The 21,456-nt window shown below is 39.9% G+C and overlaps 1 protein-coding gene across 3 annotated transcripts in view; it reads right to left on the reverse strand.

The window, feature by feature from the left end:
- FBXO10 (F-box protein 10) overlaps window positions 1-21,456 on the reverse strand; it is an 89,222-nt gene that overhangs the window by 44,253 nt on the left and 23,513 nt on the right. For all 3 annotated transcript variants that reach the window (XM_021004614.2, XM_021004612.2, XM_021004610.2), the window contains 2 exons: window positions 12,746-13,336; window positions 9,511-10,368 (listed from right to left, as the gene is read on the reverse strand). In XM_021004614.2, the coding sequence (XP_020860273.1) occupies window positions 9,511-10,368; window positions 12,746-13,330 (1,443 nt within the window). In that variant the 5' untranslated portion in view covers window positions 13,331-13,336. The remainder of the gene's footprint in view (window positions 1-9,510; window positions 10,369-12,745; window positions 13,337-21,456) is intronic.

A 21,456-nucleotide genomic window follows, 5' to 3' on the forward strand; every position in this document is an offset into this window, starting at 1 on the left:
AAATGAATTCCTCTGGCATCCTATTGCTTTTACCTGACCCATAAGACTGGTCCTTTTCCACTTATCCAGTCAATTCCTGGGTAACGGAGTCTATTAAAGGTATCAGTGAAATATCGTTAAATCAAGGGAGCACTGTTGGGAAAAAGATTTTAATTAAAGTTAATTAATTCTCCAGGAAGCAAACTAAAAATGGGTTTTATTTTTAAAAAATTCTCATAATATAACAAAATAATAAAATAAATGAAAATAATAGATAATAAAACTAATTATCATAATAACAGGGGATTCACAGATACATATCTGTTTCAGCCTTGGACAGCTATGAAACTGACAAAGTTAGACCCCTCCTTTCTCTTCCTAAGGAAGAAGGAATGGGCAGAAGTGTCCCAGGAGTGGATGGCCATCAGAAAAAAATGCAAGCACACCGAAGGGTGGTTGTAAGAAGTGCTGCTACTAGGACACAGAAAGAAATTCCAGTGGAGCCAGATTTTTTGATGGGGTGAGGGGTAGGACAATGAGACCCTGTGTGTCCCATGAGGGGGAGAGGAGATGAGAGCTAGAAAGAGACTGCAGCTGTCCCTATTTGACGTAACTACAAATGGTGAAACTCTTATCTCCCTAGAGGTCTCAATTCACTCTGACTCTTGAGTTTGAGCATGTGTATGTATACACACACACACACACACACACACCCCACACACAGTCCATTTCTCACTTTAATCTGTTTGCTTTCTATATTTTCTATGGCTGAGATCAACAGCTGGTGGCCTGAGATGGACAAAAAGGATTTTTAGTGATATCTATCATTATAGCTCCCCAAATCAAGGCAAAGATTGACTGAATCTGTACTCATACCTAGAAACAAAATGAGCCAAAGGCATGGTGGGAGAAGATTTGGTAAGTAAGTCCAAGCAGGAGGAAGCCCCTCTCTGAGGTAGTGGTCAAACCGTCTCCTCCATCCATGGGGAGCAGAATGGATGGGAGTGATGAAGGGAAAAGCCTGAAGGAAAGAACTGAGAAACAGTGGTTTTGCCTACAGCAAGGTCAGGGTCAGAGAAGACTGGCTAGTTTTCCTTTTCAGTCAAACAAAAATGATAACACCATGACCACTGTTAAATTAGTGACAAGAATGCTAATACTAATAACAACAGCTCCTTATATTTGAATAACACTTCATAGTGATCACAGCTCTGTTACTGTTGCGCTCTCATCTGATTCCACAACTGGCAAGGCTAAGAGGGCATGTGGTATGATGTGGATTTTAGGAATGAGAAAAGTGAGACTCAGATTAGAAAAGTGATTTGCTAAAGAGTACACAGAATCACAACTAGACTACAACAAAACCAAAGGTCTCTGAACTCCAAGTACAGGGCTCTTTCCTCTATCACATGCAACTCACCAAGGTGACCCTAGTATTTCATCTCTTTCCAGTCAAATAAACTGTTAAAACCATGAGTGACTGGAGGTAGCTTGCTAATTGCTTTTGCACTGTCTCATTTTAGTGAACAATATGTATCAGAAGAAAAATTAAGTTACATCTCCTTTGCTTTCTTACTGTAGAGGTGATTCATTCAATTCCTTAATTAAATGATGAATCAGTCAACCAAAATCTTCCTCATTTTCCTCATAGTCATTTACTACGGCCCTCTTGCATACAGAAGGCAAACAGTAATTAGAATGTCCCTCTGGCAGTTAAGACCTCATCCGTTACTGTACCATGATAAGAGTGGACTGGATTAAGCTAAGGAAAGGCCAAACAACTCAGTGAAACCTATCATTAGGGGTTCAAAATGTATTCACTCCATCCCTGATCATTATAGGTGGGAGACTGAGCCTTCTACCTTTTTACAGTTGCCCATGTTACAGCTGTAACATACATAAATTGCAGAGGTGGAAAAGTTTTAATACAAAGTATAGCTCTAACATGAGCAGGTCCAGGAAAGGCCCAGATGTCAACCCTGACCTTCACTCTTAAGTCACTTGAAGAATTTCTCATACTATTACTTGTCCTTACAATATCCTTTTGAGAAAAATACAGGTCAAATAAAACTCCATCTTACAGAAAGAGAAACTGATTTATACAGAAGAGAAAGAACAGGCCCAAAGTCTGTGCCAAAGGGACAGAGATAGGTCTCAATCAGGACTCTTCAAAGGATCAAGTCCAAACATGAGGCCCTGAATGCTTTCCTAAATTTCTACTTGTTTCACTAAATAAAATATTTAGACAAACAAGGCAGTGACTTTAATGGTTGACAAACATATAAGAGTTAGGAGAATCATAGAGCCAGAGTTGGAAGGGACCTCAGAAGCAATTTAGTCCAATTCGGTTATTTTACAAATGAGGAAGGTGAGTCCCAGGAAACTTAAGTGACTAATACAAGATTATACAGGTAGTAAAGAGCAGAGGGGGGATTTGAATTCAGATCTTCTGTCTCCAGAACCATTACTATTTCCACTACAGGAGAAAGCTCTTTTCTTCCTTCCCAATAGGATATCCAAGATGGTGGTTCAAATGATGTTTCCACTACTGGAGAAAGCTCTTTTCTTCCTTCCCCAATAGGATATCCAAGATGGTGGTTCAAATGATGTTTCTCACCTCCTCTTCCTCCTCCCTAAATCGTGTCATCCCGTACCTGCCTTGTATGATGTGGATAACTATCTCAAATCTTTTTTTCACTTTGGCTATATTTTGTATTAAAACTGCTCCACACCTGCAATTTATATATGTTACAGCTGTAACATGGGCAACTGTAAAAAGGTAGAAGGCTCAGTCTCCCACCTATCATGATCAGAGATGGAATGAATACATTTTGAATCCCTAATGATAGGTTTCACTGAGTTGTTTGGCCTTTCCTTAGCTTAATCCAGTCCACTCTTATCATGGTCCTTGTTTAGTTTTAAGTTATAATAGGAACAGAAATCCTTGGATTTTACCAATTTCAAAGAGCTGAGCCTAACAGCCAAAACTACAAAGTAGGCAAAGTGTATCTTACCTCATCAGCCCTTCTGCATCCCAGTGTTTTAATAAGGATCTGGTAAAACAAATTTATACTGAAGTGTTATTGACTTGATGTGATATTCACACAAGGATTACCTGAATTCTAACAGAGGACTCCCAGAAGGACCAAGGCTTAACAAACAGCAACCAATCCTTTGTGGTAGGATTTCAGACGCTGAGGTCCCTGAGTTGCTATTGGGGTGGGGGTGGGTATCTTTTAATAGCTCCTCAAATCACACCTTAATGATATAGACCTATTCTATCTACTCTTAAGGTGGATTCTCATAACAAGGTTTCATTTATAAAAATGACATTTATATAGTATTTTTAATTTCTTTGGCTTAAAGTATTATGAAACTATTAAATATTGAGATGAATGGAAAGCCTGAGAGACAGTTTCTGGGTAATTAATAATCAATTTATTAATTAGGCTAACTGATAATCAATAAATTGACAGTCAGTAGTCTTTCTCAATCACCAAAGACAAAACCATGGAGATCACCAAATGCTTAAATACCTTTAGAAAAAGGGGCGGGGGGGGGGGGAGGGAGGTGGCCCTGACAGGTGAAAATCAACCCTGGCTGGTGAATAATCAATGAGTGTGTAGACTTTCAAATGAGGAGGTGGGCTGAAAGCCTTCAGCTCCTCCTGCTGAAAACACAGCTGGATCATGAGACTTAGTCACCTCCAGCAATCTGGGCAAAAAATCCATTTCTATCCAGAACACTCTGGTTAGTTTTCTCCTTCATGAGCTGGGTAACCCTAAACCACAATGGGCAGCTGCAAAGGTATAGACTTAATGCTTTAGGACTGGAATTCATTTACATTAGATTCAGTTTCCACTCTAAACAGAAGTAAGGTCTTCCGATTGGGTGGTGTCCTGCTCAAGATCAAGGAATTAGAGAAAGACTACTGATCATCAATTTATTGCTTATCATCTAGCCTAATTAATAAATTGACTATTAATTAGCCAGAAACTATCTGTCAGGCTTTTCATTCATCTCAGTATTTAATAGTTTCCTAATACCTTAATACCTGGGCAAGCTCATCTATCAGCCTTGTCCTTCAACCCGCTACAGGATCCCTGAAAAAAGAAAGAAAGTAAAAAAAAATTTAATCCTAATTTAATAATTGGTTATTAATACAACAGAAAAATAATCACTTCTCTTCAATATTATGATGAGCAAAAGAAAACCATACCTTTTCTACAAGCATTATAGGATTTAGAGCTAGAAGCACCTTAGAAGAGCTAGTTCAACCTCCTAATTTTACAAACGAGGCCTTGAGAGGTTAAGTCACTCGCTCAAGGTCATGTAAGGCCAGAGTTTGCCCCAGGTCTTCTGACACCAAATCTGGCTGCATTCTTTCCCCTGCCTCTCTAACATGGAACACACAACCTGCTGTCTGCTTACATAATGAAAGGCAGGTATATTTTGCTCAAGGAGGTTCAGGTTCCAAGGAGCATAAAATATTAATTTGGAATTTTCAGGCTACAACTTGCCTACACATAGACAGAAATCTGAGTCAGGAAAATTAGCATTGTGGTTGCTTTAAATGGGAGTCTATTTCATCTCTCAAAATATATTCAGCTAAATCTCTGCAATGTGATTACTGGAGTGGGTGGTAGCTATTCTGGTAATAATCACAAAGGAAATACCTAAGAGATAAATTTCAGAATTTTGTAAGCTGTCACACAGACCCCAAAATAAGTTAGGTTTGTAAAGAGCGTGACTATTGTATAAAGAGAACATTACTGAGAACAGCTTCATGCCTTGAATACACAATTGGAAGAGTACATGATACCTGCTCATTCAGGAAGCCTTCCATACCCTTTTCCCATTGACAAAATCTCAGAATAATTACTTAAAGTTCTAAATAATTTTCAGACTGCAGCAATTGTCTGAAACCACTAAGAGAGATCTCTCCATCTTAGAAATAGTGCCAACAACTTTGAAACTGGAAATACCATATAAAAACCCAAACTATTTGTTACAAAGAAGCATTATATATCTAAGCCACAATTGCAGAAATATGTCTCCTCAAGCATTCTTGGCCCTATTCTTGGTCCCTTGTCTTCACAAAAGCATGAATGAAGGACAGACAGGGATTTCTAAGCTGACCTCATTTTTTGTGGTTTTGATAGAGGCTTAGAATGATTTTAAAACCAAATATTAATAGCTGGATAATATGTCCCTAAATCCTTTAGAGGTATGAAAGGAATGTGAATTTGATCTACAGTTTTCAATAACAGCCTCTAAAGTAAATCAGATGCTGGATATTTTAACTATGAAGGTTGTTTAACATCTAATAAAAACAAGGAGATCAAGATTTTACAGTAAAACTGAAGGAACCCATTACTTGTGTACCATTCCTCAGGGAAGATACAGGCTAATTTCTAACACGGGAAATCTGCTGCAACTACTGCACTCTGACAGGGCTTAATTCTCATTCAATTTGTCAGCAATTAGAATCAAACTAGTGAAGTAGAAAATGTACAAGAAACGCTTCTCTACGATGCTGGAAAACAGGACAGTTAACAAGAGCAAATGAAATGTATTTGATGCAAGCTGAAAAATAAATTAAAATCTTTCTCAAACGTACAGATTTTTCTCCTTGATCTCCACCAGAAAGGTAGATCTGTGAAGGTGGAAGTGGGGGAAGCCCTGGACTGAGTCAGGTTCTGGATTCTATTTCTAACCTTGTGAGACCATGACTAGTCAGTCTTTCTGCCTCCCAGTTTTCCTTAAGCATAAGGTAAGGGGGCTGGACTAGCTGACCTCTAAGGCTAAGGGCTCTTCCACTTCTAATGCTAGTAACACTTTAGGGGAAGCCCTTGCAATGTATTAGTTAATTAAATTTATTTCCTATTTGTAGGCAAAAAATAAATGCCAATTATATAACATTACCCCAATTTTTCCCAAAAGAAGTTCACTGGCTCTAAAAAGAAACTCTAAATGGAAGAATCACAGATTTTCTGAGTCTAAAAGGACCCTTATAAATTTCAGCCCCCTCAAAATCCCTTCTATAAGCAGCTTCTGCTTGAAGAATGTCAATGAAGAAGAATCTACTATTTTCTGAAGCAGCCCCTTCTACTTTTGGATAGTCCTAATTGTTAGGGAGCTTTTCTTTACATAAATCCTAAATATGCCTTTTTGGACCCTCCACCCCAGCACCTATTTCTGCTCTCTGGAGTGACAAAGAACAAGTCCCATCCCTTTTCCAAATGACAGCTCTTTGTATACTTGAAAATAGCTTTTGTGACCTGCTTCCTCCTCCTTCCCCCCACCCAAAGCCTGCCCTCCCCAATCTTCTATTTTTTTTTTCTTTTTATTGTTTTTGCTTTTTGGTGAAGCAATCAGGGTCACTTGCCCAGGGTCACACAGCTAGTAAGTGTTTAGTGTCTAAGGCTGGATTTGAACTCAGGTCCTCCTGACTCCAAGGCCAGAGCTCTATTCACTGCGCCACCCAACTGCCCCTCCTCCCCAAGTCTAGCTAAACATTGCTGGTTCCTTCAGCTGATTCTCACATAGCACGAGCTGATAATATGAACACACAGCCCTTCACAATCCTAGCTGCTCTCCTCTGAAACCTCACCAGCTTCCTGATGACCTTTCTAGAAGGCAGTGCCAAGAGCTGAACAAAATATTCCAAAAATGGTCTAACCAGAGCAGAACACAGGAGTGGGGAGAGGAAATAATTTTTCTTTAAGGAGACTCAAAGGAGAGTCACAAACCAACAGCTGTTACGTGAGTGGTGTCTGTAGCTGTTGGCAGTGATGAGCCAAGACTGCTGCTGTGAAGGGAGGACCTGGTCCATGACAGCAACTACATCAAAAGAAGAATTCTCTGACTCTCTCTGGCTAAGAGGGTATTGTGAACTCTTTTTTTTTTTTTCAAGAGGTGACTACCTTCTCCTTTCCTGTATGGCGGAGCCATTCATTATACTGGTTGTTTTGTCTTGAATGTTTAATGATTCATTTCATTAGATAATTAATTAGTTCAGATTTGCTCCTTGATAGCCTTGCTCATCACCATTAGCAACAACAGCCTCCCAATTGCCACCAATAAGTAGGTGGTCGTAGGGACCTCAGGAATGGCAGTGACCCTCAGGCTGTCCTACTTCCAATCCAGCTCTCAAAACCTTCTTCTGCGGAGGCAACTCTTGGGGTTCAGCCATCTCCACCAACTGTAAACAAACTACCACATGCAGGACAGGCCAGCTGGCCTTGCTAAAGTAGTAAGGTGCCCAGAGAGAGAGAGAGACAGGAGGTAGCATCTGCCATGCATGTCAAACCACTACCACCACCAAAACTAGCCTGAGCACCATTCCCCCTTGAACCCTGCTTGAGACAGCCCAGGAACACGAACCCAAAAGCCTTGGGAATAGCAATTCTTCCAGCCCAGTATCCTCAGCCATAATCTTGGGAAACAACCCCTGTAGAGATTCAGCCTGGACACTGCTCCAGTAGAGAGGCTAGAGCCACAGCTACAAAAGATCTAGAAAGGAAAGTCTGCCACATAAGTCCTTGGCATTGTCAGACAGTTCTACATAAGAAACTAATATAATTTTATAAGTGGAATATAATATAATATAATATAATTTTATAAGTGGAAATTGCATTGAAGAAGAAATATTAACGACCTTTCCATCTACCTGCCTTGCATATGTATTGTCTCTCCCATTAGAACGGGAACTCCCCACACTTAACACAGCTTTACACAAAGAAAGCACTTAATAAATACTTTATCCCTTCATTTAATTTTTATTATGTTACTATTCTCTTACACTGAAGTTTTTCCTAAGCTTTGATTAAACTGATTTTTACCCCAACTCAAACACAAGGAGCCCTTCTTTTCGATCAGGTGATCAAAAGTTAAAATCTACTCCTTGACACTGGAGTGCCAACTACCGATGGGATTAATTTCTTCTACTGGGTAGGGAGGCAGCAATCTTTTTAGAGGACAGGGAAAGAAATTAGGGGAAGAAGGGAAGTGACCACTGATAATTAATGTGCTAAAGACTTAAATTACCAGCATCAAGATAATATTATTTGTAACACTTTATTTTCATTCTGATGCAAAAAAAATCATCACCTGGTGGCCCCTCCTCTGGTGATTAGCCTCTCCAACCTTAGCTTGGCTGGTCCTCAGAGCACACATATCCTGCCTGTCCCTGGCCCATATTCAGAGCCTCTGAGTCTAGTAAGAACTGATAGAACAAGTCCTTCATTGAGATAGTCATCATCTTTGCAACCCCAGATGTAGCAGTACTTTCTTCATATTAACCCACATTCCTCTACTTCTAAACACAAATACTTGAACAAATCAAATGGGTTAGTAGATATGTAACTAGCATTAAATTTATAAATTCTCTTATTCTTTTTTACTATGGGAAGACAAATAGAAGAGTGCTAAGTTTGTCTAAGAAAAAGTATTAGTTCAAAGTCATCTGCATAAGTATTAGTGGATTTTGGATATGAGCAAAAAAAAAAGATAATCAATTTTAGCATTTTAGGGACACAGGTAGAGTATTAACTTCCTGAACTACATTCTTGTACAAAGAAGTTTCCTCCAGGTTTGAAGAGAGCAGGTTAACACTACTTTTAGAAGGAAGCCCATACGGAACTCACCAGTGCCATGACTGACTGTGTGAACAAGCACTACAGTCCTTTGAATACATCATGAAGTTGGGTTAGAGGGTTTTCTTGGGTCATTTCAGGGGTAGCTTTAGGGTTACCTTGGGGCAGAGGGTTGCTTCCAAGTGATTCACTAATAAGAGTGATTCTCAGCAGCACCAGGAAACCACTGAGGCAAGGACCTCAGAATGGCTTTGAGTAACTTCAGTAACAAAGCAGCTGAGGGGGTTATATCACTTAAAAGACACCAGACTAATGACTAATCAGTGACACATTGTTTCACTGATTCTACTGGACCTGGGTTAGGGCAGTAATGTGTGTTGACCATATGAAAATCTCTATTTATAAGGCACAGCCTCCCTGGTATAGTAGGAATCGGGTTTCAGACAGCAGGGATCCTGCCTTCCTGAACTCTTGAAGGTGCTCTCAGAGTGTGGACAGAATTAGGTTTGGCCATTCTGACCCCACTGGATTCTCTGCTCAAGGCAATGAATAAATGAGTACTCATTCACCTTCATGACTGCTCTAGATTTCTCAATGACATTCTTTGAAAAAAAAAAATCATGGACATGGACATGTTTTCTATAAAGGGATATGTAACAATGGAAGAGAACATAACTGGGAAAGCAAGCCGACCAAAGGAAATGCAGCACATACATTTACAAAGTACCACTGAAAAAACTAAGCTATCCAGTAAGCCCAGTGATACACCAAGCACTCACTGCACACAGATGTTTTATACATAGGTCCCTCGGGTAAATCAGGAATCAGGTATCTGGAAACAGGCAAACAGTTAGACTCAATTGATTAAAAACTCATCTTAAGGACTCAACTTTTGCTTGTTTAAAGATGTGCATTGGAGCACTTCTCACAGCACCTTGCTATTCTGCACGCACCGGACAGCATACACCAGGTCCCTGAAGACATTCCCTTCCATCTTGGCACGGCCTTGAGAGCAGACAAAGACACCTCCCTTCCCATCTCTGAAAAGGCACTTCCTAATGAGGCAGCCCTGCAAGGAACTGGCGAGGGACTGAGCCTCACTGTCTCTCTGAAGCTCCTGATGCAGGGTTTTCAGTTCCAGGCCGTTCTGGAGGTTGGACAATCGAGCAGTCTGTGGCTGGCCGAGCAGAGACCTGGCCAGTGTGTGGCTCAGACCAGGCGGCTGGTGGTACAGTTTATACACCAACTGGTCTTCAGGTTCATTTTCACTGCCAGAGCTCTGGCTGCCATCATTGGAGTCAGCATCATGGACAATCTCCTTCTTGTCCCTGGCGGGGCAGAGGTCCTTGTTAATTTCATTTTCCTTCTGAAAGTCTTTTTCACATGCTTGTGGGGATTTTGAAGTTGCAAGGAAGTTGCTCTGGTCTTCACCTACGACAATCTCACAGGTCCTTAAGTTCCCTGTGGGCAGATGCCCTAAGGTTTCTTGGTTTGATGGGTTAAAAAGTGCTGAGTCTTGGGTAGTCGATAAAGCAGAAGAGGACTTGACCAGGCCCATCAGATGCTTATAGGCCCAGTTCCTATCAGAAGATGGATGTCCTTCCACGGTCACAGAGGCAATTTCACTCCCAACAAACTCACAATTTTCAAGGACACAAAGGGCTACACTGTGAAGGCTGATGCTGGCTTGATTAAAGGTACAAAATTTAACTTGGCAAGTTCCTGGAGCATGAATCTGCAACTGCCCATTCTCGAAGTTGCAGTTATCAAACTGGACATGACCTGAAGATACCTAAAAAAGGAAAATAAGAAAATGAAATCACAAAGCAACTAGGGATTTCCATGACTTATTTCTGATCTCCTTTTTCCTTTATAAAGGACTTTTTTCTTTCAAATAACTAATGAATTATGTACTTATTAACAACTAATGAAGCTCTGTAGCCTGATCCACCTCTCACACTCATAAGAATCATACTTCAGCATGACCTTCTTGGTCCCACTTACATACTGCTAAGTACCAACTAGCCAAAGAGAAACATTTTAAACTAAATGTATGCATCTGCCTCTCTCACTGCATCCCTCTACCCTGACCAAATTCACTTCCAAGTATAGGACAGATAAAATATATCTTTAGCCCTTTCCATACAATTAGTAGTCCTTGCAGCGGTTTTGGAGCTGGGGGATGGAATGATTCAGAGAAGCAGTCAGTGATGATGGTATGGGACTCTAGTAAATGTATTCCAGGTTACCAGTTTGAACACAGTGACTCCAGGACTTTCTGTTTTCTGTAAGCATCATGGAATTATATCTTAGACCTGGTCTGGCTTATAAACTCAAAAGAATCCTATCAGAGAAGAGTAAGAGTAGGAGTATAGTTCCCCGGTACCCAAGAGGAGCATCTTAAACTCCTTGAGCAGGGTGCTTTGGAGGGGATGTGAGAATAGGAACAGAAACTTTCCATTTTACAGCATCCAGCTCAAGTTAACTCCCATTATAGTGAGGTCACTCAAAGCCTTGTGGACCTGGTTCTAATAACAACAATAATAACAGCTGACATAGATATTGATTCAAGAATTACAGAGCTCTACATCTTCAACTAAGCTTGGGATTGCCAAGGATTGAGCATTCAGATTTGGGGAGACTCCCACAGCAGAGCACTGTCACAGGCACCTGCTAGAAACCTCCATTTTCTATGAATGGACCATTCCTGCCATAGCAGAGCTTTGAGAAAAAAACATTAAACTTTTGCTGGTATCTAAACCTGGCTAAGAAGCAAAATAAGATGAGAACTGAGTGCTTTATTTTTTAAATGAATTTTTAAATTTCATATTAACCTGGTTGAGATATTTGAATCATGAGATCATAGACTTGGTTGAGGCCTTAAGAGGTCACTTGATTTAGGGAGGTCCATAAAACAGGCATTCTTTTTTAAAAAATTCTTCATGGGTGATTAGAAGCCCTATTGATGTGTTCTGGTATTTAATCATCTTTGTTGTCATTAAATTTTCTTTTATGGCCAACCTAAATTTTCATTGCTATCATTTAAGCCCATTTCCTATTGTTGAACCCTCTGTGTAAATGAATAACTTCTCTGGGGGATAAGTGAAACCTTCATATATTGGAAAAGAGTTATTATCCCTTGCTAACTTTTTTTTAGGCAAAAAATGTCAATTACCTTATACTTACTAGGGAAAAAACTCGACATTTGCCTCCAGGTCTTTGTGCCAGCTTTAGGAGGGTTTAGTGGTCCAACTGAAATGGATTAGGGACATAAACTTTCTTCTTCCAAGATTAGTCAGGTACATATTATGTGATTTAGGAAAAACCATTTAGTTTCTCTGAATGTTTCTCTCAAGGATAAAAGTATTGTTGACAATTAACTGATCTAGAAACTCTTTTAGTCAAAATTTTCAATTTCCTTCTTTTCCTTCTTTTTACTTTATTTATTTTTTTTTTTTTTTTGTTGGTGTGGCAATCGAGGTTAAGTGACTTGCTCAGGGTCACACAGCTAGTAAGTGTCAAGTGACTCCAAGGCTAGAGCTCTTTCTGCTGTGCCACCCAGATGCCCCTAACAATTTCCTTTTTTTCATCTTTGTTTTTTGGTGAGGTAATTGGGGTTAAGTGACTTGCCCAAGGTCAAACAGCTAGTAAGCGTCAACTTTTCTTATCTTTTTAAAGAATAAAATTTGCCCAAAAAGAAACTACTCTGGATTTCTATACCCTTCCTTCCCTCCTGACTGTAGTAGATGGGATCAAAATAGATGATGAAAAAGCCAGAGGACAAAATGTAATGAATGGAAAAAGAAAGAAGGGATGTGTACAATCCATACATTAGCATAATAATATTTATATAGCATACTTTTGCAAAGTACATTACAAATATTATCTCATTTGATCCTCACAACCTTGAGAGGTAGGTGCTATTATGATCCCCATTTTATAGGTGAAGAAAGTGAGGCAGAGATTAAGTGACTTGCCCAGGGTCACACAGCTAATAAGTATCTGAGGCTGGATTTGAAATCAGGTCTAGCTCTCTATCCGCTGCACCACCTAGCTGCCTCTAACCATGGATAAGAAAGAAAAAGCACGGCATGCCACTGGAGCTAAAGATTAAGACTAGAAAAATGAGTATCTGGGTTTGCACGCTCTCAGCCCAGATCCACACCTACCTTGTACATGACAGGGCTGAACCACACTGGCATGAAGACAAGGTTGCACAGCCGTGTTGTGGCACAGTGCTGATCCACACAAACCAGCAGCGCCACGTCTCCAAGCTTCCCTTGGCCCATGATCTCCACAGGCACGTTCAGGATAATTTCGCCCTGCTCCTCATAGATGCCTGGGAACAGTACAATCTTATCATAAATATTGGCTGAGGTCAAGGCACTGCCAAGGTTGTCAAACTCACAACCAGGCCCAACATAGAGAATCCGTCGGTCCTTTCTCCTTCGGAAGAGGTAAAAACAGTTAGAAGACTCCAATTCCTGGGCATTTTTGGTCCACGTCTTAGCAGCCAAGTAGTGTTGTTTGAAGGCTTCTCTCCAAGACCGAGGCTCCACGTCAGGCTGATTGGGCCAATTGGGATGCCGACACTCGATGCACCTCAGGCACAACTGGCGCCACCTGGTGCTGTCCAGGCTGAGAATGAGTTCATACCAGGCTTTGCACACTAGGCTACAACGGCCGAGGTCAGGAAGTCGCATGTAGGCTAAGATCAGGCGCCACAGCTCCAGTGGAAGACCACTCACCTCCATAGTCACCTGGGAGACAGGGAGCACATACAAAGGTTAAACATAAAACAAGACCATCAATTTTTAGGTCAACAGTTCAATTTTCCTTTTAACTTTATTTGAGGTCTATTTGACCTAAGAACACAAAGAAAGCCCAAATTTCATTCTCAATTTATATTACTTAGGGGAAATATAATAATGATGATGATTAGTATTAACATTTATAATGTATTAGGCCCTGTGCTAAGCATTTTACAGATACCACCTCATCTGATCCTCACAACAAGCCTGGAAGCAGGTGCTATTCTTATCTCCATCTTACAGATGAATAAAATGAGGCAGTTACTTTCAGTGACTTGCCCAGGGTCACACAGCTAGTGTCTGAGACTGGATTTAAACTCAGGTCTTCCTGACTCCAGGCCCAGTGCTCTATCCACTATGACAACTAGCTTCCTGAGTTAGCTCCTGGGTCTCCTCTGACATCAGGCCTGCAATTATCTCGAGAAACTACGTCCAAAAAGTTTTATGGCGTGTTCAGGTGAAAGGAGCTGCCTAAATAAAAATCATATTTATTCATAATCATTACTATCATTTATTTAATTGGTATTTTCATACAATTGTCCACGATATTTTTTCCCCATGTGCTCTATTCCTCCTCCAACAAAGACAAGTTGCATTGGGGTTCCCTTTCCAAAAGGCCTGATTGAATTGTTTCTCCCAAACATCAAATATTCAGGTTCTGTTCAACCCTGGATTCCCAAGCAATAGCGACCACCATAAAACTGCCAATTCTCTTAACAAAAATAATCAGAGATCATCTCTTGAGGACATGTCTATCTTTCATCAGTCCCAGTCTCTTTCCTCTGCCAGACAAAGAAATGTGCTGGTGGAAACAATTTTAAAAGCATGGTGTGTGTGTGTGAGTGTGTGTTTTCAAGATATCTAAAAATGGAGAAAGTACTAAATGAATCATGGATCATATAATTGCCCCCCAAAAAGTGACTGAGATCAATAACTAATGATCCAAATACCTACTTTCTTATTTCTATAGTAAGATTTATAAGATTTATCTACATTCTATCCAAGGTATCCTTAATGAAATATGAAAATGAAATTGTTGGGATTTTTTATAAATTATTTTCTTCATATCTAGCCCATCTCTCTGTATTGGACATCTTCAGCTGCATATTCCAAAGGTATCTCAAACTCAATATGTCCAAAATATAGCTCGTTATCTCCTTCTTCCTGTCCCCACCACCAAACCTTCCCATCTTCTTCATTTTCCTATTTTTGTGGAGGGTTCTACTATCCTCCAGTCACCCAGGTTCACAATCTCAGTCATCCTTGACTCTTTACTCTCATATATCCATTCAGTCGCCAGCTTTTTTGATTCTACCTCCATGATTCTTCTCCCATCTGTCCCCTTCTCTCAACTTAGACAACTACTAGCCTGGCTCAGCCCCTTCTTCCTATTGCCTTCAAATGTGTCTCTTTGCATCCAATCACTCCCTTCCCCAATCCACACAGTTGTCAGATTGACATTCCCAAAGTGACAGCACCACTCTCACGGGCTGCTTCTTGCCCCTGGGATAAGAGGCAAAGTTGTCGGCCTTTAAAGCCTTTCACATTCTGGTTCCAGCCTACCTGTCTAGTCTTATTTCATATTATATTGAATAAATGAAAAAGTGTTTGCTAATCTATGGGTTATGTGCCACACACCAGACACAAATGCAAAACAGATCCTGTCTTCAAAATGTTTACATTATAATAGACAGAACATATATAGGGGAACACTGGCCAACTGGGAAATCAAAGAGATGAAGAGAGGAACAGCAGGGAAGTTGATTGACACAGCCTTTCCAGCAGTAACAACAGTATTAATTTAGGATCATAGCATCATAAATTTAGAGGAGAAGGGATGTTGGCGGCTATCTAGTCCAATGCTCTCATTTTATAGTTGAGGAAATAGAGGCTTAGAGAGGTTAAAAAGTAAATCAGGTGTAATTGGCTGGTGTTGAATAAACCCAGCACTCTGCCCCCTGGGAACCTAGGCTCTGACAGGTCAACTTTAGCCTTACCTTGCCCAAATCTCCATGTCACTTCTCCAGACTTTTCCAAAGCACCAAAAGTGGCCACTTATCCCCTTTTCTCCTGTTTCTGGCTCCCATGTTTTGCCTTCCTGCATTTGTATCCCCAGCTTTATCAGCACCCAGCTTTACCATTCAAAGTAGGAGAGGGAAGAGAAGTAGATGGTAAGAAGATGGTCCAAGTAGACAGCTGGGAAGAAAAGTATGGTCTGGGGCCACATGACACAGTCACCAATCTGGACAGCATGGGACACCAGGGCAGGAGACCTACAAATGAGAAGGTCAAGTCCTCCAGGGCATAGTCTCTGAAGATCTGGAGGGTGCACAGGGCAGGGGTGGCTGTCATACTGCTGGAGTGAAATGTTTCCTCCAAACTGCTCTACTTACTGTCCCTTGTATGCCTTATTCTTTCTCCCATCTCCTTGCTTTGCATAGGCTGTCTCTCATGCTTAGAATGCATGTCCTCCTCACCTCTGTCCCTTACAATCTCTGGCTTCCTTCAAACCTCAGCTCAAGTGAAAACTCCTGCAGGAAGCCCGCCCTGATTCTCTCCTCCCATGTTGTTTAGCCCTCCTTTCAGAAATTACTTGACGTTTTTACTATGTATTTGATTTTCTGTGTAATGTGTATGTGTGTATGATTTCTCCTCAATGGAATGTAAACTACTTGTGTACAGGGGGTGTTTTATGTTTATAACCCCACAGCTTAGTTCAGTACCTGTCACATACTAATTGTCGGGTGAATGTTGAATGTTTCATAGCAGATCACATTCTCCCAGTAACACAATTTTCTGAAAGACGCAAACAATATACGATCTCCCTGAGGTTAGTGGGTTTTTTTTTAAAGGCATCTGACTTCTACAGTTTCATGGATCTATGTTCTCACTGAAGTGGTTATTTCTTCTAATGGTACAGACCACAATACATCCATATCTTCAAGTGTGACCACTCCTGTTCACATTCTCTCATGTATGTTCCCCATAGGGGATCTACCTGAAGTACCAGGAGTCTTCCTTTAAATCTCTGAGCAAAATGCAACTTTAAAGTTTCTCTTCCAACAAAATGTCTCTGGTGCATATGTAACAATTATACGAGACTGCTTGGTGGATTAAATCCTAGCAATAACTTGGTTCAAAAATTTTCTGATTATAAATATCAAGCATTGCATAAAAGAGGGAGATGTGTGTTCAAAGTTGACCACCACTGTCATGGAGTGTGTCCAACACACAGTCCAAATGAAAGAGTCATTCTCATTAGAAGACAAAGTCTTCTAAATACCCTTGCTTAGGAATGACACTGTGCTATTGAATCAAGCCTAGAATACTACTGAGCACCCTCAATGAGATTCACGGCCACTTATAAGAGAAAAGATGAACAAACCACACAAAGAACAATGGATGAAGAATGTCTATTTTCCAGGCTATGAAATATAGTAGGATGAATAACCCATCAAGTTAGCATATTAGTACATGTTTTTGATATGTATTGTAGATATATAATAAGATGGACTTAGGAACATTTGGGAAATTGATCGATGATTTCAATGATTCAAAGCTGCTCTATGTCACATACATAGAAAATGTTTTAATACCAGTAATATTCTTCTGATGAAAATATATTGCTACAAATAATAAAACATAATTATTTTCAAAGAATAAAAACTACAAGTTATCTAAAGTGCAATAAAGGACTGTATAGTGGACAAAAGTAGGCCACAGCATATTGCCAATGATGATTGCGTGCACAAAAAAAATCTCAGAAAAATATAATCGAGAAATTGTGTGATCAGAAAAGTAGGTGGATTGGTCATATAGAGAAAGTGAGGAATAAAAAGATAGATACTCTAAATGGTAAAAGGGCCCCAACATATATAATCCCCTATAAAGGATTTATGGAAGAATATAGACAAGAATAGTAAAGTATAAAAAGATGTGATTGGGTTGTGAGCTATACAAACAGAGAATCCATGTGGATGAGATCACAGATCCATTCAGTAATAAAGTAAGTAATCCTTTGGGATTAGGGAAAATATAAAATCTGGAACATATTAGTTACACTGAGCTGAATGAAAAAATGGCTGTCACCCTCAATGAGAATGGGTTGCTATAAAATACAGCTAAAGATTGCTAATTTTGACTACCTAGAGGGTCAGCCAGTCTCCACTGTTGTAAATTCTGAATTATTAAATATTTTTATAAAGAATGTTATGATCATAGAGTTAGAGTTGGAAAGGACCCCAGTTTAATCTACTCATTTTATAGATGAGGAAACAGGTCCAAAAGTGAAGTGATTTGCTGATGCCATGCAGGTAATAAGTGGAAAAACCAGGCTTTGAATTCAGACCATCTGACTCTAAATCCAGATATCTTTCACTACACCACAATAAAGAAAAGTTCAGGAGAATATGGTGGAAAGGGAGGGTAGAGGTGACTAGTGACTAGAGGAAGTTCCAGATGAATTCACTACATGGAAGAGGAGAGGGAAGGCGATGGCAGCTGCAATGGCCTTAGGAACTCGTAGTGAACTTCCTTTCCATTTATCCCCTCCCAAGTGGATCTCACATTGATCAAGCAAGCAACAAGTATTTCTTAAGCACCTACTACTCTTACTAGGCATTATGCTAGGCACTAAGGAAACATTTATAGTCTCCTGCAGCAGCTCTCCAAGTGTGGTCCATGGACAAGTCCCTGAGACCCTTTCAGGGGTCTGGTAGGTCAAAAAGCAGCTCTCCAAGTGTGGTCCATGGACAAGTCCCTGAGACCCTTTCAGGGGTCTGGTAGGTCAAAAAGCAGCTCTCCAAGTGTGGTCCATGGACAAGTCCCTGAGACCCTTTCAGGGTCTGGTAGGTCAAAAAGCAGCTCTCCAAGTGTGGTCCATGGACAAGTCCGAGACCCTTTCAGGGATCGGGTAGGTCAAAACTATTTTCATAAAAACACTATTTCTCTATCAAAATAGTCTTTCCTTTTCTAACTACAAATCTGTGTGAGGCTGGATTTTCTTCATCTACAGTAAATGAAACAATATATTGCTACAAATTGAATGCAGAAGTAGATATGAAAAGTTGGTTGTCTTTTATTAAGCCAACCATTAAAGAGTTTTGCAAAAAATATGTAAAACAATACCACTCTTCTTACTATTTTTTATTTTTGAAAATGTTTTTTATTAAAATGTTATTTATATAAAGATTTAATATATTTGTTATTGTTTTAAATGAATTAATAAACATTTTAAAAGGTATTAGGTTTAATTTCTAATATAGTAAATATCAATAGACATAACCTAAATAACAAAATTTCTTTGTTGTCTTCAATTTTTTTTTTTAGTGAGGCAATTGGGGTTAAGTAACTTGCCTAGAGTCACACAGCTAGTGAGTGTTATGTGTCTGAGGCTGGATTTGAACCCAGATCCTCCTAACTCCAAGGCTGGAGCTCTAGCCACTGCACCACCTAGCAGCCCCAATGAAAGTTTCCTTTTCTTTTTCTTTTCTTTTTCTTTTTTTTTGATCTTCAAAGAGTATAAAGAGGTCTTGTGACCAAAAAAGTTTGAGAACTGCTATTCTATTGTACTCTACTTGATATGGATCTCCAAGCCAGGTGGCTCATTTGGCAGAAGGAACATTCCAACCACGAGAACCTGAGGAAGTAGCATCCCATGTCTAGCAAAGAGACTTTCTGGTTAAGCAGCTGGTCCTAGGAGGGTCTGAGAACTGAAGTGAGGGAAGCTAGTGGGGGTGAGCCAAGGATTGCACCCTCACCTGAGATATTGGCATCTGGGACACAAGCCCTGTCATCATTTGTCAGTTCTAGCTCTGGATGTGAATTTTGTTGCAACTGAATTAATCCTTGCTTTGATTAACCTCAACAGAAGCAAGTACAAGATGAAGATTGTGAGAGATGATACAAGGCAGCTTCAGAGAACTGGTGGTGAAATATGCATCTTGTAATTAAAGGTGAGGAGTAAAACATATGCTATCAGACATGGCACTTCACAGAACAAATCCCCTTATTAAAAGGATTTGTTCTGTCAAACTTGGACTCAGTCAAAAGGTCGCAACCCTGGACTATACACACAGTACTCAGGATGCCATCTTAAATTTGGTTTCCAATATTTTTCCTGATATGAGGCAGCACGGCATAACTGGTAGAGCATAACCATTCAGGTCATCAGAAAGTCAGGAAGACCTGCTTTGTCCTGCTTAATTGTAGTTCTTTGTTATAAGGAAGTGAGGTGGGGGGTGGGGGGGTGATATTGGGAAGTACCAGTTTTTAATTACTTTACCTTGACCCAATGTTTTAGATAAGAGACTATCAAAATACTAGTCATAGCCAAGAAAGATGTCTTTTGTCTACACCTGTGATTTAATCAGTGTGGGGAATTCCCTGGATGCAAAATTCCTTTACTGGTGTAGATTAGCAACTCATCTGTAACTAATCGTCTTAAAGAACTGCCTGGGAAAACAACTAGCTCATGGTCACGGAGCCAGCATGTGTCACTGCAGGACTCTAGCCCAGGTCCTCCTGACTCGAAGGGTTGTGCTCTACCACTTATGCCATGCTGCTTTTTAATCAGGAAGAATATTGGAAACCAAATTTAAGATGGCATCCTGAGTACTGTGTGTATAGTCCAGGGTTGTGGCCTTTTGACTGAGTCCAAGTTTTACAGAACAAGTCTTTTTGTTAATGGGATTTGTTCTGTGAAGTTTGGATTCAGTCAAAGAGCCCCACTTGAGGACCTAGAGGGTCACATGTGGCCTTGAATCTGCAGGTTCCCTGCCCCTGGAGTCTGTCAGTCTGCAAGGAAGACAACTGAGCCAGAGAAGGTCCAAAGAAAAAAAAAATAAAATAAAAAATGGGGTAGGAAAGCAGGGACTATAATGAGACTGAAACGAATGGCAATTTCAGTTGGAAAAGATGGTGGTTAAGGGACAGCTAGGTGGTGCAGTGGATAGAGCACCAGCCTTGGAGTCAGGAGGACCTGAGTTCAAATCTGACCTCAGACACATAACATTTACTAGCTGTGTGACTCTGGGCAAGTCACTTAACCCTAACAGTATTTCTAAAAAGCATTATATGTTCACATTGTTTTATAAATACCATATAAGTAAAACTAAATATATTTATTACAAGGTGATATTTTTGAGCTATAACATATCAAATTTAAGGTATTTTTAGCTTTTAAAAAACTAATTTTAAAAATTTTACAAAAATAATTTTACAAAAATTTTTCTTTTAATTTTAAAGCTAATCTGTCAAAAATCTAGTATAGAACATCAAAAGACAGCCTATGAGCATTTGGAAATCATGATAATCACCAAAAGTCAACACAGGTTCACTAAAGAAATCACGCCACATTTACCTCATTTGTTAAAAATAATGACTATGTTGGTAAAACAAAGGATGGAATAGGAAATGTATCTTGATTTCATTTGACAAAATCTGCCATTATGTCTTTGTGGATAAGAGAATACCTTGCAGAGAGTAGGTACTCATTTTAAAATAAATAAATACATGAGCAGTACTGTTAAGTGGATTCACAGCTAGTCTAACAATACCCAAAGAATAATGCTCTTTTGTCAATCTGTGGAAAGGTCTCTAGTAGAGGGCCATATAACTCTGTCCTTGGTCCTGCCCTTTTCAAAGGCTTAAATGAAGGTGCAGTAGGCATGGCTATGAAGCCTACAGATGACAGACAAAGCCAGGAGGGATAGCTAATATGATGTATGATAAAACTGAGGTTCAAAATAATCGAGTCCAAATCAACAAGATGAAATGTTTTAAAAAAAAAATGGTCCTACCTCCACAAAGTCCTACTGTCATGCTTCATCATGATGTGAAGGTGACCGCACATCCTTAGAAGCCATATGAGTGAGGTATGCATGAGCTAGCTCTAGCAAATCCTACCAACCTGAAAAAGTTATGAGTACAGACCTGGCAATGTACTGCTGTCCCGAAAGCAGCTTGGCTAAATTCAAAGGAGCTCATCATCAGGAGATGATGCATTTTTTTTTTTACCATCAATTCATGTAACTAGGGTAAGGGGTTATCTGCACTGGGGGAAGGAGCAG

This window comes from Phascolarctos cinereus, unplaced genomic scaffold (genome assembly GCF_003287225.1).
Source record: "Phascolarctos cinereus isolate Bilbo 61053 unplaced genomic scaffold, phaCin_HiC Scaffold_4;HRSCAF=312, whole genome shotgun sequence".
Taxonomy (NCBI): Eukaryota; Metazoa; Chordata; class Mammalia; order Diprotodontia; family Phascolarctidae; genus Phascolarctos; species Phascolarctos cinereus.